The 27,805-nt window shown below is 32.9% G+C and overlaps 1 protein-coding gene across 3 annotated transcripts; it reads left to right on the forward strand.

Annotated features, from left to right (window-relative positions):
- The first annotated feature begins 118 nt into the window (after positions 1 to 118).
- On the forward strand, positions 119 to 27,631 carry LOC149898572 (uncharacterized). Of its 3 annotated transcripts, none has more exons than XM_090114956.1 (10): positions 119 to 241; positions 2,350 to 2,490; positions 17,572 to 17,745; positions 18,393 to 18,577; positions 19,080 to 19,161; positions 20,250 to 20,391; positions 21,866 to 21,975; positions 24,039 to 24,133; positions 24,837 to 24,939; positions 25,282 to 27,631. In XM_090114956.1, the coding sequence occupies exons 1-10, from the start codon at positions 137 to 139 to the stop codon at positions 26,032 to 26,034; spliced, it is 1,890 nt and encodes a 629-aa protein (XP_089971082.1). In that variant the 5' UTR covers positions 119 to 136; the 3' UTR covers positions 26,035 to 27,631. The 3 variants fall into 3 exon arrangements, with proteins under 3 accessions (XP_089971082.1, XP_089971083.1, XP_089971084.1); XM_090114958.1 differs by lacking the exons at positions 119 to 241; positions 2,350 to 2,490 and adding exons at positions 10,300 to 10,432; positions 10,513 to 10,667; XM_090114957.1 differs by lacking the exons at positions 119 to 241; positions 2,350 to 2,490 and adding an exon at positions 10,282 to 10,667.
- The last annotated feature ends 174 nt before the right edge of the window (positions 27,632 to 27,805 follow it).

Here is a 27,805-nt window from a genome sequence, read left to right on the forward strand (position 1 = left end):
GATTAACTAAGTTCATTTAAATTAGTTATTAATTTGTTTACTCTTGTTTAATTATATTTGACAAATGACAAGCTATTTATAAGTTTAAGTGAAAGTGCCAATTTTCCCGCCATTATACTTTCCTGTTGCTAAAACAATGTTATCAGACGATTTAGAAAGGCTAATTGAAGAAAAACGACGTGAGATAGAAAAAGAGAAAACGCTTTTGGGGCTATCGCCACTATCGGATAAAAACGATCAAGTAAGTATGGAGTAAATTTGATAAAATATTAACTTCGACCAAAGCACATTACACAGTTTCAAAACACCTGAAATAAGGAAAAGATACAGAGACACTTCATAGTTCATTTACTTTCATAATGTTGCTTCGAAATAATAAAAATTGCCATAACAGTCAGTTATTTCCAAGATACTTTCGTCTAAGCTAATTTAGCCTCTGTCGAATATTGAACGCAGAACTACGGACTACGGTGCTATATTGATTCTACCGCGCAGACGTCTAGATACACGGGGAAACCTAGTATTCTAGCTATAATTTATATAGGCAATGTATATATTATGTTGTTCAGTTGCGTATTTCGTGGAGGCCGGTCGCTGCACGCTTCGTAATTTTTCGTGAATCGTAATTGTAATTATAATCGAGGTATGTAATATTTTAAATAATGATCTGTAATACGATACTGAAAATAGATTAAAAATAATATTTAGGTTGTTACAATTTTTTACATGAATTTTTCCATGGTTTTATATTTTACTTAAAGTTTGTGTTTGTTTACTTTATTTATGTTTTGCTAAAAAAAGTTGAAAATGAAAAATATAGGTACCTACAATATATGTTAAAATTTCAATTATCTAAATTAATTTATAACTAATAGAATAAATGTTAACAATTCAGAATCCTTTCAATCTTTTAGGGATATAATCCTTAGCATGATGATATATTATAGCCTTATTCAACAAATAGACCGTAATCGAATAGTTAAATAATTTTTCAAATCATACTCGTCATTCCTGAGATTATTTATTTCTTTTATTTATTACACTTTACTATGCTAGTATACATATTAATATAACTAAAACTTAAACTTATAGCTAGACTAGCATAGTCTAAAGTGATAAGTCAGACTGAGACATTTTTTTTCTCGGTTCTACGCTCACATGCTAACCACTGTACCAAGGAGGCGGTCCTGTACCATCTATACTAATATTATAAAGCTGAAGAGTTTGTTTGAACGCCCTTATCTCAGGAACTACTGGTCCGATTTGAAAAATTATTTTGGTGTTAGAAAGCCCATTTATCGAGGAAGGCTATAGGCTATATATCATCAAGACCAACATAAGCGGAGTACTATGGGTAAAACTACAAGGCACAGCTAGTTATAATATAATATAGTAGTTAGAAAAAGATATATCAGTATTAAAATTTGATGACCGGTTGGCTTGGTTGGCAGTGGCCCTGCCATCCAAGCCAGAGGTTGTGGGTTCAATTCCCACCCGGGGAAAATATTTGTGTGATGAACATAGATGTTTGCTCTGTGTCTGGGTGTAAATTATTATCTAAGTATATAAGTATTTATTTAAAATTATATATGTATGTTTATCAGCCATCTGGTTTCCATAACACAAGCGAAAGCTTAGTATGGGATCAGATCGTGTCATGTGTGAAAATTGTCCTGAAATATTTATTTATTTAAAAAGCTTCTTCATTAAATAGATTAACCTCTTTCACTAGCATAAAGCCTACGTCAAATTAACGAAAGCCGTACACTGTCATCAATTTATTATGTATGAACTACGTACTTTATAATAAATGTTATTGCTAGCCCATAATGTCAGGGCTCCTAATAACTTGAGGCATTTTTCCATTCATATTACAGTTATATTGATTACATGTTACGATGCTAGGAATTATATCTAGTGAAATGTGTGTTTGTTTGTAGGAATATATGAATCTATTGTATATTGTTTAAACCTACAATAGTTACCTAACTCAACCCTACAATATTTGAAGGTAATTAGGGATTTTCAACCCTAGTGAAAATATAGGATAGTGCAGTACTGGGTGAACCAATTTTTTAATTGAATGCTGGATGGCTCTTGTGTGGTCCCTAATTATTGTAATTTGAAAAATTAAGGATTGTTTATTTTTTAGTAGAAATTATTTGTGTTTCAAAAACATTATTTTTTATTCAATAAAATAATTATAAAATTAATATTCAGCTTAAATGAGTAGTAATGAATACTCTTTGATATAAGGTATCTCCAACATCCTATAGGTTTTGTAGCGCAAACTGACATACTGATTTACACATTTTTATATATTTAAAAAAATCCCTTTTCTCTTTCTAGAATGTAGAAGAGAAAGAGAATAGAGTGAACAAGAGTGTGAAGTTTAACCGGCCGAGAGCACTGTCGGAAAACAATGCGACAAGCGAAGACCAGAGTGAGGAAAAAGAAGATATCTCGCCAGACTTAGAGAGATATATACGGGTGAGTTTTTGTGAATAAATGAAGGAATGAATAGATAAAGGAATGAATGAATGAAGGAATTTTAGTACTGGAAATTTCGTTTTTGGGTAAATTATGTCAAGCTGAGGAATCTGTAGCTATGTGTTATTCCAGAGTTCATCTATTTTTAGTTTTAGCGGGTAGTTGAACTTTTGTGAGAAACAATCGCGTATCAATTCGATAACAATAATTTATTTTTCTTCCGTATATAATTATTATTTAAAAATAATCCCTATTTCTTGGCCTTGGTCACGGCATCACGCGAAAAGCTGGATCGATTTTGCGAAAATTTCAAAGATTAAAAAACGAACGGATATCTAAATTTCATTTATCGATGTCGGGTCAGCTTCAATAAGTTTCAGCCATGTTTGTATTATAAAAAAAAGTTCAATAAATAATTGTAAATCACATAAGTACATGGACTATGTTATGCTTTATGTTATTTTAATAGTTATAAATTTGATTTAAATTAATCATGAAAATTATCGAGTTAAGGTCGTAGGTACTGGATACATGAGTTTATCATTGGCAATGCCATATCAACTAGAGTGCAATAAATGGAGTTGATTCGCCCACGCTCATATAAAAAGCAAGATCTCATGTGTAGGTACTAAGATATAATAATATGTAAAGTTGTTCTTGGGGTTTATTTTATTTTAATAATAGTTTTCCCGCATTGTTTAAAACTTAACAAATTATATACTTACTTCTATAGATTCCTCTTGAATCAATCCATCTATTAAAAAAAGCATCAAAATCCGTTGCGCAAAGAAAGAGCATTACTTATTTGGCGGCCTTATCACTTATAAGTAATCTCTTCCAGGCAACCATAATTATAAATGGTTCCGTTCATATTTATAGATTACCCTAACATATTGTTAACAAAAAAAAAGTAGTACAGTAAAATTAAAACATTCCGTTTTAATTTTACTATTTCGTATAGCTAACTACGAACCTTTTCAGTCATACCTAATGTTAAAATGATATTTTTCAAGTTTTTTACAACCATATTCACAATGAATTCTGAATATGTCTTGATTAGCTTGTATTCTCACTGCAATATGCTATCAGTAACTTTATCAGCAAGAAGTCATACTGGCACTCAATTTTTTAGTTATTTTCAAATACTCACAAATAACTAAATATTTTTTCTTTTATATAATATGACTTTTGGAGGAATTATCTGTCCATCTATGTTTAAGGTTCTACCATATAATTTATTATTTATAAAACTATATACTTAGTACTTAATATCTAGATAATGTCATTACATAATGGGAGCTTATGTTATCTACTGATAAATGATAACGTCTAGTGGTCTTCATAGATATAAGATAGCTATTTCATGCTCTAAAGCTGCATTCATAAAGCCAATTTTTATAAACATATCGATAGTTTATTAAATAGGAATATTAATTTAGATATTGCTGTAAAATTTCGATATTTAAGACCTGTATGACGTTATTTTATTAAGCAATCACATTTTCTAAAGAAAATAGGTTCAATGCAGTGTAAGTAACTCATGCCGGTCTGACTATCTGTATCTTCTTCACGCTTAAGGCTTTTACATGCGCTAATAACCTTGACCATACTTGACGGATCTCAAACCTCTCTCGCTGCACCTTCTTTTTTCCTCGCATTTTGTATTTAAAAAGATACTAATCAGTGAAACAAAATATCCTCGTCAGGGACTGTTGTGTAACTGATAATTTATTAAACATAAAATTTTCAGAGCTCTAAGTCAGCAGGTTACGAAGTTTATAGAGTATTTGCGGAAAAATCGATGACCACGGCACATTTTTTTTCTAGAAATCTATTAACTTTGGAAAAAATTCCTCGCGAGCAATTAAAGATCAAAGACCATCCTATTTTATATATTTTTTTCGGTATTGTGCTTTATGTTGTACCAGACTTTATAGAGGTTGAACATAGTCGAAATTGCCGGGTAACGCCTTAAACCACTGAATCGATTTGGATAAAAATTCGTGCAAAGATAGTTTGAGAAAGGACATAGGATAGGTTCTATCCCCGAAATCCTCCACAACTGAATACATGTTGAGAAAAAAATATAACCTCTGCTAGCAAGTATGTTCTAACTTCTAACCTAGTAGTTTGTGTGAACACATAGATGCAGGCAGCTGTGTCATATTTCATAATATGCGTATTATATTTTAATTACGATTTGCGGTTTTAGATTATAAAGATATAGCATCTTTAACCACATGTGTAATCTGTTTATAATATGCTCTAACTCTGCACACATCTGAATAATTTCAAATGAAATAAATAGAAGGATTTTTATGTTTATTTTATTATCTTTGAACGTACCTAAACTTTATTGGTTGTTTGTTGTTACTTTTAGAATGATGCTTTAAAATTGTCCTTCATCATCATCATCAACAGCCCATATACTTTCCCACTGTTGGGACACGGTCTCCTTTGTGGGTATAGGCCATAATCCACCACGCCTGCCAAGCGCAGGTTGGTAGATGTCACATGTCGTCGAACTTTTGATTCTTCGACATGTTGGTTTCCTCACTATGTTTGTGGTGATGTTATATAACATGCGCAGATAAATTGAAAAATCAATTTATTTCCTTCACACTCGCCTGGTCTTGAACTGAAGTCCGAGGTCCTCACCACTGAGCCACTACTGTTTTCTGCTATTCTGTATAAAACATTTTTTTATATTAGCTTATAGATGCATAAAAAAGTCATATACAAAATGATCAATGCTTTAATAAATTTTACTACCCACAATTCAACACAATACAAACAATAGGTGCTGTAATTTATCAATGACATCAGCTTCCAAACAAGTATAAAAACTCTTATCAAAGAAGTTAAAAGATACATTCGTGATTATATAAATCAGTGATTAGAACATACAATTTTGCTTTTCTTTTTTAAATGAATTTCTCCTCAGTCTTTTACTCGATTGCGAAAGAAGAGTGGTTATGTTTTTCGAGTGTATGTATGCATGCATATTTCTTTAACCTAAACCGCTTAACGGATTGTGACTTATGATGGTTCGTCGGTAAGTCAGAACTATGGTAATGATATAGGCTACATAAATTATCAGTTTTTTTGCTTTACAATAATAATTCTCTTTAATACATTTATATGGTTAGCATTTAACAATAGTACGAAGGTATTTAATACGCACTGATATGCATCGGCTATTCGCTAATCAAATATAATACAATGCATTGTTATTCAAGTTACAAGGACACTGTTAATCTGTGTATCGCTAATTGCAAAATACAATACGATGAGATGGGATAGTGGTCACGAGTTACGCGTTAAATTATCGTCAATCATGAACAATTTATGTGAGGTTTTATTTTTGAACTAGCTGCGCTTCGCGGTTTCACCCGCGTGGCTGCGCTCCTGTTGGTCTCAGCGAGATGATATACATATAGCCTTAGCCTTCCTTGATAAATGGGCTATCTAACACCGAAAGAATTTTTCAAAAAGGACCAGTAGTTCCTGAGATAAGCACGTTCAAACAAACAAACGAACTCGTCAGCTTTATAATACATATTAGTATAGGTAAGAATTAGGCTGCGCTTCCACTAGGGATGTGCGAGGATATGTAGCCAGGAATGTGTTTGTAATAACCAGTCATATCGATTCATTTATTTTGAAGTTTAGCGTTTGAAGCGATACTATTGCACGCCTCATAAGCGAAGCGTTGAGGTGGGTACTACCACAGACTAATAATAATATGTAGTATATTATTATTAGTCTGTATACAGGGTGTCCCACTATTGGTATACTAAGCGCGAAGAGACTTGTAGTTTTGCATACACTGATCACGTAAAAAATACTTAGTCAACAAAATTACGTCAAAAATTTTTTGCTAAATTTTTCCTGAAAATCCATGTTTTCTTCTCTAGCTTCGCGCAGCCGGCATATACCGCTTCTCTAATGTGAGCATTTTGTCTATGAAAACATAATATTAAACGATAGCTCATGTGCTGGTGACAAAGTTGGGCGGGTTGCTTGTTATGGGTGTACACATAGAGTTTTAAGAATTCATCTACTTGAAAAAAAAATGCGTCTGGAATTTTTTAAGTATTTTTTACGTACTTAGCGTATGCAAATCTTTAACCTCCTTTGTGCTTAGTATACTAACAGTGGGACACCCTGTATATATACAAGTACTACTGTCACTTCGCGCAAAACATCTGATTTTTCAAACTTAAAATGTCTTTATGTATCATACATTGCACTTGTAAGATAATACATACACACACATATTAAGAAAAAACACTATTTTTAACATTCATGATATTTTTGATGTCATTTTTGTTATTTAAACTAGTTAAAAAACAGTTTAAAAAAGTTCTGTCTTGGACGTCCGTGTGTCTGTATGTGCGGAGGATTTTCTTGTTAACACGATAGCGACCAAAATACTTTACTAATCGAGTCTTTTTTTTTCTCTTACGCTTGAGTATGCTCAGGAATAGAACCCTTTCATTTTTCAGGGTCTGATTCGATGTGGTTTAATTGTTATTAAATAAACAAAAATAATAATTAATAAATAATTATTAAAAAAAAATTATGAGGCGTGCACTTTTGGATTTTCCAAATTATTGGTTATCTACAAACACATTTCTCTCTACACATCCCCGCATATTATTAGTGGAAAAGCACCCTTAGACTATTGATATAATTACGACATTTTTATATGTACAAATTAAGTATAGTTATGATATGTTATAAAAAGGTATGTTAATTAGGACACACATCGCGAAGCTTCTTTTAATTGACTGTAGGAGGGTTAGTTAAAAAACTAACCTAATTGGTACTCTCTGCAGTATAAATTATAATAAAGCATGAAAGTTATCGTTAGATTCGCACTAACTACTTCTCCATAACTTTTGAATGAACCTGGGTAGGTATATCAGAATCAGAGTTATAGGTACATAAATATAGGGTTTTTGGGTTTTCATGAAATCTAACTTTCTGTCATTCCAACAAGTTGAGAGTACAATATCAAGGCGATGATTTTGGTATCTTTGGATCTTGCCAAAGAAGTTTCACTTCTGACACCTGTGCTCGGCACACACACTCTTTTTAGGGTTCCGTAGCCAAAATGGCAAAAACGGAACCCTTATAGTTTCGTCATGTCCGTCTGTCCGTCTGTCCGTCTGTCCGTCTGTCACAGCCGATTTACTCGGAAACTATAAGTACTACAGTGATGAAATTTGATGGGAATATGTGTTGTATGAACCGCTACAAAAATATGACACTAAATAGTAAAAAAAAGAATTGGGGGTGGGTATACATGTAACTGAGGGATGAAATTTTTTTTTTCGATGTACATACCCGTGTGGGGTATCAATGGAAAGGTCTTTTAAAATGATATAAAGTTTTCTAAAAAACATTTTTCTTAAAGTGAACGGTTTTTGAGATATCAGCTCTCAAAGTCGTAAAAAGTATGTCCCCCCCCCCTCTATTTTTATAACTACGGGGTATAAAATTCTAAAAAAAATAGAGGTGATGCATGCTAATTAACTCTTTCAACGATTTTTGGTTTGATCAAAGTATCTCTTATAGTTTTTGAGATAGGTTGATTTAACTGTAATTTATTATATTTGCTGCTACGGAACCCTTTGTGCGCGAGCCCGACTCGCACTTGGCCGGTTTTTTAGTAGACAATATGTCCCCCAGGCCCATTCATCTTCTATGAAATCCGTAAAGCTGTTTTATATTTATTTACTAGCGGTCCGCCCCGGCTTCGCCCGTGGTACATATTTACGTTTTCTCTACGTAAAAACCATCCTCGTACTTCAAGGAATATAATACAAAAAGAATTATCGAAATCGGTTCAGCCGTTCTCGAGTTATGCGCTTACCAACACATTTTGCGATTCATTTTTATATTATAGAAGATAGATTAAACACTATTCTTTCTCAGTGATAATATTTGTAGGTATGTAAAGGGTTTGGCAAGTTAAACGATCGTCCAGACAGACTTATTTGTCTCATAATTGGCCGGGCTTAGGATGATGCATGCTGTTATTTTTTGTTTTTCTATACCAAGTTAAGGTACAGTCGTTGACAGAATACTTTATAGTAATATTTATATTTATTTTACTATTTTCTTTCTTTAGTTATAAACTTAGTTTAATGCAAATTCAAAAGATAACGAATTAAGACAACACAATAACAATAAATGAAAATTGTGATCGGTTTCAAGACCTAGAATACCAAAGAATACGTTACAGCTTATAAGATTTAATATCTATACAATTATACATGGAACTTTTAGCATATTACAAATTTTATTGTTACATTTATGTAAGAAAAACATTCTTTATTACATCATTTATTATAATGTACTTAATAAAATGTTTTTTACGAGTGTTGAACACAGAATATGTGGTTTCGTTCCGCCCATGAACAATTGTATAGGTACCACCAAGTGGGCAACGCAGTTAGAAAAGTAAGGCCTCTGCAAATGCGTTGCCCATATTATGAGGCAAGGGATAGAGAAAGGATCTTCCATTATTTTTGCTTCGTAATTTAACACTGAGGAGGAGGATTATGCATTTAATACACATAATTTTTATAATACACATTATAATATTTTAGTTATTGAGTTTAAAATCTATACTTATTGACGTGACAACATCTTTTAATTCGACAGAGCCGGCTGCACGCACGAAAAAACATGACTCATGCGGCGTTACCTTGCTCTGAGGCGTTCCATGTAAGGCTTGAAGTGCGAGCGAGAGCGCGGAACGAGCGACAAAGAAGCATAATCGGACGTTGTCACGTTCAACTATCGTCAGTAAAACGACTTTACAGACAACCAATTTTTTTTTTTTTTTAATTTAATATTATAAAGCTGAAGAGTTTGTTTGTTTGTTGGACGTGCTCATCTCAGGAACTACTGGTCCGATTTAAATTATTTCGGTGTTAGATAGCCCATTTATCGAGGAATGCTAGAGCTACATCACGCTCAGACCAACAGGAGCGCAGCCACGCGGGTGAAACCGCGGGACGCACCTAATATATGATATAATTTATTTACATATTTAGTTATATGTAGATTATACATGGTATAAAATTCAAGCGATCAATTTTGTCAATAAAAATGTACATATGTATTCGATTGTATCGAAATGGAACCCTAAAAAATACTTACGAAGCATAATGCAGCAGACAAAGTATACATTGTATTTGGCCAACAAACTGAGCAATTTTATGAAGAACCGTGTGAATTGTAACCTCGTAATTTGGTGTTTTGGAACACTTGTAACAATTACTAAAGGTGACGCAACAAAAAGTAGGTGGATGCTCACATTCATATTTCGTTCTCCTATAATCAAATAAGTAATGTCATAATTAAAAAAAGTAATATTTTCGTTAAAATATTACAAAAAACTAAATTACTGTTGTTGTGCTGACCCTGATAAACATAAAAGTACTTTCTTTCTTCTAAAATAGTTATTTACTTTATTCCCGTACCTATAAAGTTGAGTTGATTTAAATATAAAAAGAAAACCTCAATTCGACCATCGTCTGTAATCTCAAAAGCCGTAATCGTGTTATTTAAACTGTCACCGACCGTATACTTACCATATTATGTATATTCCTCGCCTATAATTGCAACTTTTATCAACCACATACGCGATTAATATGCAATTTTGCTTCGAGAAAGAAAGATCTTTGAATATTCATTCGCGGTGTGAAACATTAACGAGCGAGAAATTACACTTTTGCATTGAAGCGTACTGAATTTGCAAGTTGGCGCAGAATTGACGCTTAGTATGTGAAGAAACGTTAGCGCTAATGGTACAGTCGCGGTTATTTACGCTGTGAATTTCTCTACTCGACTGTACTTTTGATTTTTTGGATTGAGTACACTTGTGTTGACAATTATAAGTGTATTACTGATTGATATTTGATGTGTGCGTGAATATAGTGCATAAATGAAATTTTTAGTGATGTACATGTGAATAAATTATAGTCATTTTTCTGTTTTTTATAGTTTTTACATTTGTTATAATTTCTTAATTCTTTTTTTACGAAGTACTTTTGATTTCTTGTTTTTGCAATGTCCCTTTGAACTCTTGTTTTTCAATCTGTGTGAAGTTTATTTGTTATTAACTCTACTTGGAAGCTACGATGTGTAGTAAATCTGACGTAAGTTTTATTCTTAATTATTATTTATAGCTTATTAGTTGGCTTTCCTATCTCGGCTTCGTTCGCGTGTAGACTGTATTTCACCTTATCGCGTGACGGTCGTCCTCCTTACAAACTACCCTCATACTTCACCCCCTTTAATAGTATTTTCACGATAATGGGTTGTGTGATGTGACTTTCCCCTTATTCTATAATTTTAGACTTTATCTATAATTCTTAAGACTGGCTTTTCGCCCGCAGCTTCGCCCACATTTTCAAACAAAATCCGCCAGTTCCCGTAGGATTTAAGGGATAAAAACTATTATTTGTGTTAATATAAGTTGCCTTCTACGAGTGCCAAATTTCATGAAAATCTATTCAGCAGTTTTTGCGCAAACTTTCGCATTTGAAGCTGATTTGCAATTAAGTCATGATAAATTAGATACCCTACACTCTACAGTCTACAAATTTATAAATTCAAATTTCAATACGTGTGTGCTAAAACACATTTTTTAAGACAGCGCCATGATCACAACTGAAAGCTAAATACCGAGTAGTTAGAATATGTTGATGCTATTCATGACTATGTAATTATGTATTTATATGAATAATCTCACGCCGTCGGCGACTCGATTTGTTTTAATAAAAAACCGTGGTTTTTAATGCTATTATTTTCTATGCGTGACCATCATTAGATTGACTATTTTTATTTTCTGCTTGGACTCTGGCAGGGAGGCCAAGCAAAGAGCTGGTTGAATTTCATATTTGCCTTGTCTCGGATTCTGGCATGCTATTTCCCAAGTCTGGAACATACTTATAGGATTTTCATGGTCTTACTAATAATTTTACAACGTGTAATTTTGTGAAGATGGATGTCTTTAGTCTTTCACACATTATAGGATACGTATGAAATTTGATACAGATAGAATAGGTATTAGGTACAGTCTGGATAACTTATTTTTAACGCGGTGAAAGACTTCTGTACCCAATTCTTAGTATTCTTAGTATAGATTATAAGTTTAGGCAGGATTAGTTATTTTTTTCGTGGTGAAAGGTCGTAGTGATAGATATATTTATCATGAAACAAAGCCAAGCCTAAGGGTGCACTCACACACATCAGTCACCGTCAAGTCACCGATGACTGATCGGTGACGGTTTGTGTACGTATCCACAAACACCAGTCACCGTCATGTTGTCCGTCAGTCACGTCGCCGGTTTGACTGAATCATTGAACACATACATCAGGTTAGTGAGTGATTAGACGTGTGTCACGCTAGAGAACATGTAGCAATTGACGGTAGCACGACGCTGACTGAACTGAGACGTGACGGCACCGGGTGAGTGGGGATAAAAGTATGATACATGTATGGAAAGATTATTTGACGTGCCTGACCGGGGACGTCACTGATAGATTTCGTGCCGGCGACTGTCGTGTGGGAACAGAGTCATACTAGAACTATTGATACATATTTTTTTTTAATCCTGTCCGGTGACGTGCCGTGACGGTGACTGATGTGTGTGAGTGCACCCTTAATGTTCAGTTTAATGTACCGCACCCCGTCACTCCCTTCGACCCTGTCCACACCTTAAATATAACGGCAATATAACTCCCAAAAGTAGACCACGCCTTAAACAATATTATATTATGCTAATTAATTAAGTACATTCATTAATACTGTTGGTTTTGAAGGCTGATACGCTAACTATAGCTTTAATTATGATCACAAATAATATACTGAAAAAATCGATTAATCATCATCAAGTTACTAACTTGCTTTAATGGATGCATTTCAGTTTTGCATCAAATCTTCAAATATGCATTTCTTTAAAGCCAAATTTTACGTACAATATTTCTGCCTTCAGTTCTTCCTGATACGAAATTTCTTTTGAACCAAAGGCTACATTGCAAACGCGCTTTTGGCAAAATTTCAAAAATGGGGAATAGATTTTTCCTCTATAAAATATCAGTAACGCAGTAAGACACACCTGTCCCATGATTTGTGGCAATTTCTACATTAATATCCGATGGCTGCGAAATAATTTGCTTAAGTAGTGGCCTTAATGTCTAAAGCATGCTACAATGCCAGATCACGTCATGGCGCTAAACGTTCAAGGACAGATTTAATGGTGTGAGGGTATTTAGAAGTTTCAAAGGTTCTGTCCTTGTAGGTGGTGCCAAGTTTAGGATCATTTAATCGTTTGGTAATGAGCTGCATTAATTTCATGGACCTATTTTTAAACGAAGGTCTCAAAACGACGGAAGGTTCACAATTCGTAGCGTGTTCTTTTAATGTTTTTACATCTGCATTGATAGCTATGCGTTTTCAACCGATTGACGTGATTCCTTTAATCCTTTATGTCTTGAAATTTTCATAGAATACTGGCGAGGTGGTTTATTTCTTGAAAGCATACAATATGTAATATTATGTACCTACTTGTATATTTCTTGACAACTTAAACTAAATTATATAATAAAAATGCATTAATAAATTCATAGTTAGAAGTAGTAGCATACATACAAGTATATAACAGGTATGATTATGAATGTAAATTTCTTTGGCATGCTTTGAAGCGTGAATGCTTTGCTGGTCTTTAGCTTGAGAGCTTAAGACATTCATGTTAATTACGAAACAAGATTATAAATTAATTTGAAAATTATTTTAAATAGTAGAACATAGTATAACTAATTAAGGGTTTTTAGTTCTGTATCTATCTAGTTAATCATTATAATTAACAACGTTTGCTATAGATTTTGATTCGTCTAGGTCTGATACAATTATGATAATTAAAGATAAAATATCCAAAAAAATACCTATCAATTATTACTAATTAAATTCATACTCATCAAATGCGTGTTCAGTTAACCCTAAAATAGATAGGTACCTACATATAGCAATCACCACAGGTTGTTATATTATCAGTCTGCTTAGGGTGCCGACCGGGTTGGTAGTGAAATGTGAAATAAAAGACAAATAGTTTCTAGAAGGTTCCAGAATCTTGACTTATGGATTAAGAAGTTTTACGATAAATTGTGTTATTTTCATTCAATTCGTAAGTGGTGAATGGTGCTGAAAAAGGGATGTGTACACGGTACAGGTAATTCATCTTTTGCTATGGTACATTTTATATTAGGCTTGAGTCGAAGCTAAGCTATAGATGCATTTTAAAATGCAAGTAATGTTTAGATGATTATCGATATTAATATTCACAATATCAGAAGACAGAGCCTTTACCTTCAAGAGATGCCGTCTTGAATACGACAAGTCGACAACGTATTAGTTCGGAGGAGCAGGTAACTTGTTTCAAATATTGCTTCTACGTATTAGGAAGAAGGAAAGTATTCCAATAAGAATATATTTGAGGTATTTTTAAAGAATAGAAATATATTATTATAAAAATATGGTTCAATAGCTGGAGGCATGTTCCGAAAAAAATACATTTAGAACTTTTTGGCTTATCAGAGACTGATTAGCCGATTTTTGTTTTTATCCAGATATAGTAAGCATATACTGTACATATAATTAAGAAAGGAGATTTAAAATAATTACTTTTCTTTAATAGTATGGAAATAGAGGTTTTGATGAACATTCGTCTGTTCTATTTTTTAATGAGAGTTATAAATCGCAGTTATAGTTTGGATGGAATCTAAACGGTCACGGAATATGTAAATCAGCGCTTTCGGGTCACTGCTATTACCAACGCCTACGTATTGTTCAATTGTTAACTATGTTTGATACTGTTAATTAGGGATGTAACGATACCGATACCGATACCGATATATCGGCCGATATATCGGCAAGCCGATATATCGGTATCGCCGATAATAAATCAACCGATACCGATATTTTTTTATTAAATTCTTTCTTTTCTTTTATGTTTTTGCATTGTATTCATTCATATTGTTTTATTTCTGTTTCTGTAATAGTGTTAAGGAAGAGCGGAACCTCCTGACACAAGCATTTTATTTGCTTACTAGGAGTGTTCCAATCACAAATTTGTTTATGTAAAGGAAAGAAATAAATAATTTTGAATTTTTTTTAATTTTTAACGTGATAACGTTTTTAAAATCGTTTTAGTCGGGTGACATGTTCATAAACTTGTGTCACACCAAAACCTCACGAGCGCGATCGCAGGTATAACGAGAGAGAGACGGACCGATCTCCCGTTTCATGTCGAGCACTGCCACTGCATTATGTTATCACGTAAACATCTCGATCGTAAACCTACTTTACAAACAACCAATTTTTTTGATATCAAATAATTCAAAAATCCGCGCCCAATGAACGATGCGGGAGGCCGCCCGCGCGTGCGCACTTTGTTTTCTGAAAAAACTCTACCAATTATAGTAAACTTTTATTAGGTACTGATTGTATGTGTATTAAAGTTTAACTGACTTCGTAAAATAATAATACTAAAATAAATGGTTTTGTTGTTTTTTGATTTGGCATTTTTATTTAAAAGAATACGATTAACAGTTGTCTCTGTTAAATGTTGGTAACTTTTCATGCATAATTCACTATTTATTTTTCTACCAAGCCATCGATATCGGTATCGGTATCGGTATCGCCGATACATTACTACAAATATCGGTATCGGTATCGTATCGGCAAAATCATGTATCGTTACATCCCTACTGTTAATGTTTGTTTCATGATGGTACAAGATCAAGAATATTAATATAAAGATAGTTTTGCATTTTTGAATTCGATAAATACTACACATAGTGTCAATAGAAGATGGGTTTTAACCGAAATAAAAGTCAGATTTATTTACAACTTTCAATGCATAGAAAGTAGCAAATTATTGTTAACTTTGTGTTGTATAATTTCTAATTAATAAGAATTAAAAAGCCAATTTCTGGTCGGCAATATACCTACCTACCTTCTTATAATTTAATCTTTTATTGTCTACAATACTAACTATAGCCTAGACTAAAATAACCTAGTTTCCCAATTTTTTTCTATAAACGCAATCTCTTAAACCCACGTAGGTATCTTCTACCTAGTCAATAGTTCTGGAAGAAAATACAAAAAAATCACACTCGGATACCACAACAATTAAAAACTAACCAAACACGACACAACACTTAGACCAATAATTACTCACGATAAAATTCGTCAAACTTTCGTTCACGCAAATATTTCCGAACGGAATTTAAATTGTGAATCTCTCCAATTACTTCCACAAAGCGTTGAATTAATTAGAGTCATTGAGGCGCGATAACCAATAACTATGTGACATTGGATGTTAATCGAGAAATAGTAAGTAGAAATAATTTGGAAAATCCAAAAGTGCACGCCTCATAATTTTTTTTTAATAAATATTTATTAATTATTATTTTTGTTTATTTAATAACAATTAAACCACATCGAATCAGACCCTGAAAAATGAAAGGGTTCTATTCCTGAGCATACTCAAGCGTAAGAGAAAAAAAAAGACTCGATTAGTAAAGTATTTCGGTCGCTATCGTGTTAACAAGAAAAAGGATCCGCACATACAGACACACGGACGTCCAAGACAGAACTTTTTTAAACTGTTTTTTAACTAGTTTAAATAACAAAAATGACATCAAAAATATCATGAACGTTAAAAATAGTGTTTTTTCTTAATATGTGTGTGTATGTATTATCTTACAAGTGCAATGTATGATGCATAAAGACATTTTAAGTTTGAAAAATCAGATGTTTTGCGCGAAGTGACAGTAGTACCCACCTCAACGCTTCGCTTATGAGGCGTGCAAAAGCGTAGCGGTCTAATTGAGTCGTTATCGGATAAAGGGGTGTGTAGACGTTTCTATTATATGATAAATTTAACGTCTAGGGAATTTTCACTATTCGCATGAGTTTTTATAGTTGCCCGGTGCTCCAGCCACATAGTCATAGAGTTTGTCTGGTTTACACACACAAGTTTTAAACCAACTCGAGTCAAAGCCAAAGGTATGAAAAATGTAGGCCATATTCCACCACGCTAGCCAAGTCTGGGTTGTCACAACTCACAATATGTCGAATTATTTGGGTCTTTTCTCGTATTTTTGTACAGCATCACAGCAGCAAAACAGTTTTTTTATATATTTTAAATTATGCTATCGAAATGAATGTGATTTTTTTCTTGCAATTTTTTATTTTCATTAATACTGTCGTATTGGTCATAGGAACGTGGACGTAGCGTGACGTTATAGCCTTTCTGGATAAATAAATAAATTTATTTATTTATAGTTAAATATTCACATATAAGTAGTCGTATAATTAAAAACCTTAAATCTCAAACTCTAAACCTCTTCTCTCATAAATTTTCACCAGTATTAAATCGTATACATTTTCTCGCCTAAATGTAAACATAGCCTAACGACGTCCATCACGTAATATACGTGCAACGAACACGCAATTACATTTGCATGTAACGCTGCGTGGATCGGTATGACAGTATCGATTATATATAGGTCAATGTACTTTGTATTGAGGGTAGATTTGGACAGGATTTGCTCTGGACTGGGTTGGGAAGTAGGTGTGGAAATGTGTTTATGAATATGGATAATTTTCTTGCTTACAATCGTATGTATAAGGAATTAGATTGATTTCGATTTTATATGTAGTAAATAAAACAAACTTATTTAATATTTTTTATAGGTACGGCAAAAATCGAAATAGAGGACTTACAAATTTGGTGTATCACTTGGATTGATTAGCCTTATAATAATTTGTTATAACTTATATTTAACTAACATATATATTATCAAGAATACAATTTCAACGGTTCTTGTAAGATATTTAATAAGCATCTTCACTTATAAGCTGTTGTTATCATCCGAAATATGGAATTACGTCGTAATTTTTCTTTAATTAAACTTTCAATTTACCAAACACAAAGCTCGATAAATTAACCATACATACGATTATTACGATACGATATTTATTTACGATTTTAGCGTTACCTCGGCCTCCCAGTGATGCTAAAAGCGGGGGAATATTCGCCCAACAACCCGCTAATACGCGGCGAACGGACCAGCGGCGATGTTCTGCTCGGGCTCGGCGAGTACGAGCGGCGCAGGAACACGCTGCGCAAGATCCGCCAGCGGCAGTACAGGGAGTACCTCGATCAGGTGAGCCTCACAGGGGACAGAAGCTTCTAGAACATTCTAGAATATGATAGAAGGTTCTACAGAGCGGGTGGATAATGTTCTGCTCGTGCTTAGTGCTTCTAGAACATTCTAGAATCTAGAAGGTTCTATAAAGCGGGTGAATATTGACTGAATAGGCTGCGAACACACGGCGATGTTCTGCTCGGGCTTGGCGAGTATAGAATATAATGTTTCTTAGACATAATATTATGTTCTGGACCATACGAAAATATGTTTATTAGACAGATGGTAGAACTTTCAAGAAGATTACAAAATTACAAAAAAAAATTGTCTGATCACAGAAAAATTCAATGGGCAACATGTTTTGTTTTGGCTATAATAAACTGAAAAGTTCTCCTGGCAAAAATTGATCTAAATTATACAAAATCTCGAAATGAAAAATTCTTAGCTTCATTTTATAGAACCACTAGCGGTCCGCCCCGGCTTCGCCCGTGGTACCTACATGTTTAAACTATCCTATCTCTCAAGTTGGATCGAACTGCACATGCTGTGCGAATTTTATTATAATCGGTTAAGTGGTTTAGGAGTCCATTGAGGACAAACATTGTGACACGAGATTTATATATGTATATTAAGATATCATATTAAAAACTAAACATTGTCCACAGCAAGCGAAAATAAAACAAGAAGAGAAAGAGAAACAAGAGCGCGAGAAACGCGAACGGGAAGAGAAAGAAAGATTGGAGGAAGAAAGAGAGAGGGAGCGGGAACGGCGTGAGTTGGAGCGAGAGGGCAATAGTGATAGAACGAGCTTTGGTTATAGGGTCGCGGGTGCTAATAATGCGTATACTACGTGAGTTTCCTTTTTAATTAATATTGATTTGGATTTTTTTGTAAAATTTTGCAGAAAAATTCTATTTTATACATGTTTAATTTACATTAATGCTATATTTGTCCAAGTAATAAAATTATCTTCGTAATTTTCTAAAAAACATTAAAGGAAATTATCACTACATATAGTATAAAACAAAGTTGCTTTCTCTGTCCCTATGTCCCTTTGTATGCTTAAATCTTCAAAACTACGCAACAGATTTTGATGCAATTTTGTTTAATAGATAGAAAGAAAATTTTAGTATATAATTTATTGGGTTTAGACAAAACGGGCGAAGCCGCGGGTGGGAAGCTAGTTAATAATAAACATATTTCGCCAATTTAATCTTACAAACTGTTAGAATTTTTTCTTTCGACATCAAATAGTGTAAAATGGACTGCATTTTCAAGTATTTACAATACAAAGTATAACATATAACTATATAATATATACATTTATGTTAACAAAATGAAATAATTTTCAGTAAAGTGGATACGGGTGTGCAAGTGGACAGACATACGCCTCTCTCTGTGGCCGTTCAAACGGATGACGATGATCTGTATACTGTAAGTATATAAAAAAAATATAATATATGTCGCAGCAAAATAATTGAATTAGTCTTCATTCAAATAATAACCTTGACTTTTTATAAAGGGAGATAGAAAATAATAATTTCACACATTTTTAATCTTTGGAACTTAAAAGTTGGTATTATAATTTTGACCGCTATGTTTCTTTATATCATCTACACTAGTCTACCCTAATATTATAAAGAGGAAAACTTTGTTTGTTTGTTTGTAATGAATAGGCTCATAAACTACTGGACCGATTTTAAAAATTCTTTCACTATTCGAAAGCTACATTATCCACGAGTAATATAGGCTATATATTATCACGTTAAGACCAACAGGAGCGGAGCCACGCGGGTGAAACCGCGCGGCACAGCACTAGCTGTGTATTACATCTAACTGAATATACTAACGTTATATTCAGTTAGATGTAATACTGATTCTATGTTCAGGTAAAGAAAGAGATAACAATCAAATCAATATAAATGTGAAAGGAGCGAGAAAAGGACGAATGCATAAAACATTTTGCTAACAATTTTCACTGATTATACACAATTTACATTGAATTTGAACAGTGGTTGACGCGTAAGCGTAGCACCGAGGGGTCCTGGGTTCGATTCCCGGTGGAGACGAAGAAAAAAAATGTCTCAGTCTGGCAGGACACAGAAGGCTGATCACCTACTTGTCCCTAAAGAAAATCGATCAGTGAAACAGATGTATAATGCATCTGCCCCTTACCCCACTAGGGGACATGGGACTTCACTTTTTTCACATTGAATTTGAAGTGTTATGATTAAAATTATTGTTATCTCTTTCGTTTGCAGCACGTTTTGTGTATAATGTTTGACGTATCGAGCTATTTATAAACAGTTTTTACTGTCTCGATATTCTGAGTGACTTTTAAATTTGTAGAGCCTTCCTCGATAAATGGGCTATCTAACACCGAAAGAATTTTTCAAATCGTACCAGTAGTTCCTGAGATTAGCGCGTTCAAACAAACTCTTCAGCTTTATAATATTAGTATAGATTAATAGTAACGATACTACCTAAAGATAATGAATATGTTCTAATAAATAATATTCCAGTTCCCAAAACGAACGCAAGCGGAACGCGAACTGTCCCCGCGCAGTGTGTGGGACGGTCCCCACACGTGGGCCCACCGGCCCCAGTGGGACAGGAGACGGAGCTATGGGGACTTTTATACCGGCCCCGCGGGGGACACAAGAGGTAAGTGTGAAAAAAAAGACGGGTTGCACTGGGGGAGTGCCGGCAGAATTGAAAACTTGATTATTAACGTTGAGCATGTTTGATATCCATCCGTCTTACGCTTTTTCGATCAGGTCACGTGTCCTGACGCGAGTTTAAGATTTTATATCCATTATAGAAAAAGTGCTCAACACCAAAAGAAGTTTTCACTTCAAAAATGCGTTTGTCACATCAGCCAGTTAATTAAAATCCTAGGCTTTCGATTAAATGATACTGTTAAATTAAGCCCCGCGGGGGACACACGGGGTGAGTGCTCAGTTGCCATTTAATGAACAGCCTAGGTATTTTATTAAATAGCGAAGTCAACTTTTCTTAAATGATTGACGATGACGCGCCGTTGTTATCTCTAACAATACGGATGGATATCTTTCTGTCAGTTAATTTATAGCACGATTTGATGAACGGCCTAGGCTGTTAATGAAAGACGGAGCTACGGGGACTTCTAGACTGGTCCCACGGGGGACACAAGAGGTAGATATCTTCTTATATATAAAAATGAATCGCAAAATGTGTTGGTAAGCGCATAATTCGAGAACGGCTGAACCGATTTCGATAATTCTTTTTTTATTATATTCCTTGAAGTACGAGGATGGTTCTTATGTAGAGAAAACGTAAACATGTACCACGGGCGAAGCCGGAGCGGACCGCTAGTTTATTTTATAAAAAAAATGCGTTTGTCACATCAGCCAGTTAATTAAAAACCTAGGCTTTCGATTAAATGGTACTGTTATATTCACTTTTTTAAACGATGTCAAATTTTCTTAAACGATACAGTTGTTGTCTCTAACAGTACGGCTAACAATAAAAAATAACGCGATTTAATGAACGGCCTAGGCTGTTAACTGAATTTATTTTTAAAGAAATCTTATATATTACAGCTTCGCCCGCTTTGTCTAAAACCTAATAAATTATATACTTAAACCTTCCGCATGCAAATCCGTTGCTTAGTTTTAAATATTTAAGCATATAAAGGGACATAGGGAAAGAGAAAGCGACTTTGTTTTATACTATGATGATTGTCACAATATCCCATATCTCAACTACCTACATTCTTAGTATATTACTAGCGGTCCCCCCCCGGCTTCGCCCGTGGTACCTACATGTTTAAACTATTCTATCTCTCAAGTTGGATCGAACTGCACATGGTGTGCGAATTTTATTATAATCGGTTAAGTGGTTTAGGAGTCCATTGAGGACAAACATTGTGACACGAGATTTATATATTTAACTAGCGGTCCGCCCCGGCTTCGCCCGTGGTACATATGTATTTACGTTTTCTCTACATAAAAACCATCCTCGTACTTCAAGGAATATAATAAAAAAAGAATTATCGAAATCGGTTCAGCCGTTCTCGAGTTATGCGCTTACCAACACATTTTGCGATTCATTTTTATATATAAGATTAAAATACATATAACGATTGAAATAATTTCAGAAAGAGCGGCATCAATGTCGAAAGGCGACAAATACCGCAGTCTCCAAAGCTATAAACCCTCCATATTGGACGCTGATGCTGTCTCACTGAGAAATTTGCAAGCTGAGAAGGTAAAATAACATAAAAACACTTTATTTTACAAGAAAATTAACAATAATACATAAATAAAATAAAAATCATTTATTGAACAATTTGTGGGTTAGGTACAAACATGTAACATTTGGGCAAAAATGTATGCGTGTACTAGGGTACACACGTAAGAAATGAAACTTCTTTATGACCTTAAAAATGTCACGCGTACGGCGTAACGCAAAAATGTCACGCATACGGCGTAACGCAAAAATGTCACGCGTACGGCGTAACGCAAAAATGTTACACTAAATTTTTGTCCAACCCCGATAAAGAAGTTTCACTTCAAAAATATCAATTTCAATGTCTTTATGTAAAATAAAAATATTTCTCGACACACAACGGTGATGGTAGTTTATTACGTCATTTTAATTGAAGTGAAACTTCTTTATCGGGGGTGGACAAAAATTTTGTGAGACATTTTTTGCGTTACGCCGCGCGCGTTACATTTTTTGCGTTACGCCGCGCGCGTTACATTTTTTGCGTTACGCCGCGCGCGTTACATTTTTTGCGTTACGCCGCGCGCGTTACATTTTTTGCGTTACGCCGCGCGCGTTACATTTTTTGCGTTACGCCGCGCGCGTTACATTTTTTGCGTTACGCCGCGCGCGTTACATTTTTGCGTTACGCCGTACTCGTGACATTTTTTTTCTTATCCCTACCACGCGTGATTCGACGTATACTTTCTCCAGCGGAGTAGGGATATCGTATCGTTTTAACGTACGTCCTACCACTTTACTTGACCGTTTTTCTATTGCACTCGTATTTATTTCCAACGCTCTATGGTGACGTGATAATATTATATTAAAGTGATCAGCACAATCAAAGTGTTTATTTTAATTATTCTAATTCCAGTGAATTTAAAAAAAAGTAAGTAATTACATATCTTTTTCTAATACTTAGGTGTAATTATGGTATTTATTTTTCTAAGTTATTTAAAATTAACCTCACTTTTTGATTGTATTTTTCAATACACTAACACGTGGGTGGAATTATGGTATATTCAATTTTTTCTAATACTTGAATGTTGATTGTGGTATTTATTTTTCTAAAATTGTATTTAAAGTTAACCTCAGTTTTTGATTGAATTTTTTAAAACACCAACACGTGGGCGTGATCATGTTATTTATTTTTCAAGTTATTTAAGCTTAACCTCTGTCTTAATATGTATATATTATGTACTATGTGCGTCATTAATTTCTGACTGTTTCGAGATTTGGTGCAAAATAAAACAGTGTGTAAATAAAATTAAACAATTGAGTAAAAGTATAATTTCATAGATAACACGTTGAGAAGTTCCCTGTATAAATATATAATATACATATCTTGTATAAATACTACATACATACATAATATGCCTATAGATCTTTACTCAATTGTTTTATTTTATTGATTTTTTACAAATTTTATTTACACACTATTTTATTTTGCACCAAATTTCGAAACAGTCAGAAATTAATGACGCACTGTATATTATATATACGTTTTAATATAGAATATTTTTTATTTTACAACCTTTACAACTTGATCATTAGGAATTTATTACCTCTATTGTTCGAACAAAAATAAGTTACCGACTTTAAGAACGTGCCGACAATGTAAGTACACTATTGTTTCTTAGAAAACATTTTAGGAGTATACGATAATAAATCTATGACTCACGTAAACACGTGTTTGCTTGATTGGTGTCAGGTGTTCAATTATAATTTTATGAATTCAAAATTTATAAGAATAAACCTCAAACTCTCTGTCCAATCAAAATCCGCCTAAGTCGAAATCCTTTATAAGCTGAAAACGGCAGTGGCCGGCGTAAATATTCAAATAGGTAGCGAGGAGCGAAGCGAGCGAGTTGCAGCAGCGGCCGGTGTAAATATTTAAGTAGGTAGCGACGAGCGTGTGACTAACGTATTTCTTTAATATTGTATATAGTAAATTATTTTTTGAAAAATAAGGACATAAAGAAGTTTCACTTCTTACGTGTGTACTCTAGTACACGCACACATTTTTTTTATATAATTTATTTAATTTCATTTATATTTTGCAGGAGGCAGCGGCCAGAAGGCAATATTATCAGCAAGAATTGAAGAATCAAATACAAGAACAACAGAGGATTCGGGAAGAGAGAAAGAACAGGGAAAAGTAATAACTTATCTTACTTAGCTTTTTCTGAACATGATATACAGATTATATTAGATATTTTTGAAGTGAAACTTCTTTATCGGGGTTGGAAAAAAATTTTGTATAACATTTTTCCGTTACGCATGACATTTTTCCGTTACGCGCCATCTTTTTCTTATCCACGCGTGATTCGACGTATTTCTATAAAGTTGCATATAGTCAATTATTTTTTCAAAAATAAGGTCATAAAGAAGTTTCACTTCTTACGTGTGTACACTAGTACACGCACACATTTTTTTAATGGGCAACCATTAAAAATATTTAGGAACTCATAGATAACAGATGTTTGTTTTAAATTTCAAGTATTAAATTATAACTAGCCAGGATTATTAGATTTGTTTAATAGTCAAATTTTTTTTACTAATAAAATATAGTATTTTCTTGGGTTTGATTTTACGCTAGTATTACATTTAGAAATTGAAGTTTTTATTGTATCCACGCTCGGTGCAAAGCTTGCGTAACGTCGGGTTATTAATTTAATGATCGCGTTTAAAATCCGTTAAAATCTTTAATTTTGTCCTATATACCATATCATTCGAAAGTTTGTTTCGACATTTGATATTATATGGTACTTTTATTATAACTGCCTTTTATTCTCTATTTCAAATGATACGTTAAAGTCAATAAATAAATAAATTTAATATAATATAATTATATATTACAGAATGTTAGAACAAGCTGAAATGAGGAGGCTCGAACATCAATTACGTTCTTTGAAAATGGCGCAAGAAAGAGAATTGGAGAGACAACGGGATATCACGTCTTCTGTAAGTTGTTTTTTTATTATGCAAAAACTGGTTAAATTATTATTTTTGTTAGTTGTCCTTAAAAATGTTTTGTTAATTGTGTTTTTGTTTTAGTAAAGATCTAGGCATCCTCGATATAGAATATTTTGAATTACTTATTGTATATTTAATCTTAAAACAATGTTTTTTCTCTAAGGTTAGCTAATACAGACGAACAAATAGACAGAAAATCATGTATTTTTCTGCCCATTTTTTGTATCTACGAATAAATATCTCAATTAATAAAACATTATTATTTAGACATTTGTAACAAAAATTCATTTTTAATTTATTTTACGTACTATAAAATTATTTAATTTACAGATGAAATACAATGCAGCAGACTACGATATAAAAAGGACAGCATTACAACAGGACATCGATATGGAACAAAGAAAATTAAATATGGCCTCTCGAAACGCACAAACAAAAACCGATACAGAATATATAGAAAAACCGTACACAATGAATATTCCAGAAAGTTCCATATTCTCACATAATTATGACCTAGAAAGTTATCTACGGAAAAACCTAAATCCTACCAAAGAAAGTCTAATGAATCTGCCACATTATAAAGAAACGTACAGGCAAGAAAACAGGCAAGAACCTAATTGGCAAGAAAATAACCAATTAGATAATAGAAACTATAATTGGTACGAAAGAAAAGATTTACACGACAAAATGTATGAACAAGAAATAGAAAGTAGACAAAAAGCTAAAGATTTAGATGTGTGTGGGAATAAACAAGAAATTAAAAATAAGCATGAAGATAAATATAAAAAATATGAAGTAAGAAAACCAGAAAAAATGGATACACTACCAATACCGGTTTTACGACATTCGCCGAAACGTAAAGTAAATGACGTGAATGAAAGATACGAAGTAAATGAAAGTTTAAGCGAAGAAATGAAAGTTGTTGACGATAAATGGAAAGTTCCAGCCGTTCAAAAGAATATATTGAAAAGTTTGCAGAGTGAAGGCAGAAATATTAATATTTTAACACAATTGGGGTCTATCAGGCGACAATTGCAGTTGGAACAAATGAAATTGGATAAAATAAAAAATACTGATGTTTGAACTTATTAATGTGAAAATTCGTTTTTCAAGTCTGGTTTTGGTGAATTATGCAGAAATTAAACGTCGTATTCATTATATTATTTAAACATTTGCGTTCAGAATTGTTTTAATTTTAAAGAAAATTATAAGTTATTTATGCTTGTAAATCTATAGTTTTTAACGATTCTATATAATATTATTAAAACGATTATAAAAATAAAATTATTTCGCATCCATCAATAATAGCCGTCCGTAAGGAAATTTTAAAATGATATTTTAATAAATGCTATACAAATCATAGTTTTTCCCTAATAGAGATTGTAATAATTCTAATAATTATTATTTATTTTCTCAATAATGTTCTCCTTATAAATAGGCCATAATTTTTTGTTTGATATTGTTTTATTGAAAATATAATTATGTTAAAAATTATATTTGCATGTCTCTTTGTATGTAAAAGTTGTTTTTATCGTATGTTTTGATGTTAAGCAAAACTATATGAAGTTATATTATTGTTAATTTTAACCGACTTCCTTTATGGAAGTTATCGATTTCTATTTTTTAATGTAATTTTAAGTTAATAGTTTTAATTATTTATTAAATGCATGACAATCTTCTAAATCAGAAATAAATAGGAATAATTGCAACTACTAATAATAGTAAAAAAGAGCGTGTGTGCCGAGCAAACGTGTCAGAAGTGAAACTTCTTTGTCAAAATTCAAACATACCAAAATCGTCACCTTACTCCATGACGTGACGGTATTGCCATGACACAAGCCTTGAAATTCTCAACGCGCCTAAAAAAAGTTTCACTTCAAAAATATAATAAAATGTAAACTATAATAATCTCAAATATAACCCGAATATAATCTTATTCATAGATTTTAAATCTCTATCTAATTAACCATTAATTGTAATCAATGCCAAAGTATTTCATATTATATAGTGTAGTGCCAAAAGTAGGATTTTGTTAATTTTTCCGGTTATTATCGACTTTTTTGTCATTTCTTCGAAGTTTTGACTAAAATTCTATAGCCGTTTAGGAGTATGTAATAGATATTCATACAAAAATTCTCATTTTTAGCAGGATTTTACACTTGTAAAATACTTAGTTATAACATATTTTAATTGCATATAATTAGAATAAGTTAAATTGTAAAACATTTTTTGTAAAAGTAAGGAAATAAAAGCTTATATTATATTATTATAATTAGAATAATAATTAGCATTATCAATTAATTATTATCGAAGTATTTATATTCCAAACTCAATCACACAAAAAACGGCTGAATTAAAATAGAATAAACTTTGAATTACTATCCAAAATGACAAAAAATCGATGCAACCAAATTTTTCCTTTTACAATCCTGTCTTCAAATTTCTACGCAGTTTTATAGCTCTCAGTTTTAGTGCCCAAAATAGTTTTTTTTAACTAGAAAATTATAAGTTAATGTAAGCATTGTAGTAAAGTATGCACATATATAAAAATACACATTAGTCTGTTTGTTATCCCATAAAGTTAGTAGTTTACAATGTTATCCCAATTTTGCCCTTTTTAACCAAATATGTAATAATTATAGTCGAATTATAAAAACGGTAGAGTAACTGTTATAAAATTTAATATACATAATGTTAACGATTTTCATACGTTATCTATACTAATATTATAAAGCTGAAGAGTTTGTTTGTTTGAACGCGCTAATCTCGGGAACTACTGGTCCGATTTGAAAAATTCTTTCGGTGTTAGGTAGCTCATTTATTGAGGAAGGCTATAGGCTATATAACATCACGC

The sequence above is a fragment of the Colias eurytheme genome, chromosome 22, assembly GCF_061535395.1.
Source record: "Colias eurytheme isolate Ceu_HAF_F1 chromosome 22, ilColEury1 Martin Lab GWU primary, whole genome shotgun sequence".
NCBI classification, from domain to species: domain Eukaryota; kingdom Metazoa; phylum Arthropoda; class Insecta; order Lepidoptera; family Pieridae; genus Colias; species Colias eurytheme.

What these genes read in the sequence shown, in the direction of transcription:
- LOC149898572 (XM_090114956.1), top strand. Translation starts at nt 137, where the DNA reads ATGTTATCAGACGATTTAGAAAGGCTAATTGAAGAAAAACGACGTGAG. An exon ending in ACTTAGAGAGATATATACGG is followed by an intron (nt 2,491 to 17,571) that starts GTGAGTTTTTGT and finishes TTACGATTTTAG; the next exon opens with CGTTACCTCGGCCTCCCAGT. An exon ending in GAAATTTGCAAGCTGAGAAG is followed by an intron (nt 21,976 to 24,038) that starts GTAAAATAACAT and finishes TATATTTTGCAG; the next exon opens with GAGGCAGCGGCCAGAAGGCA.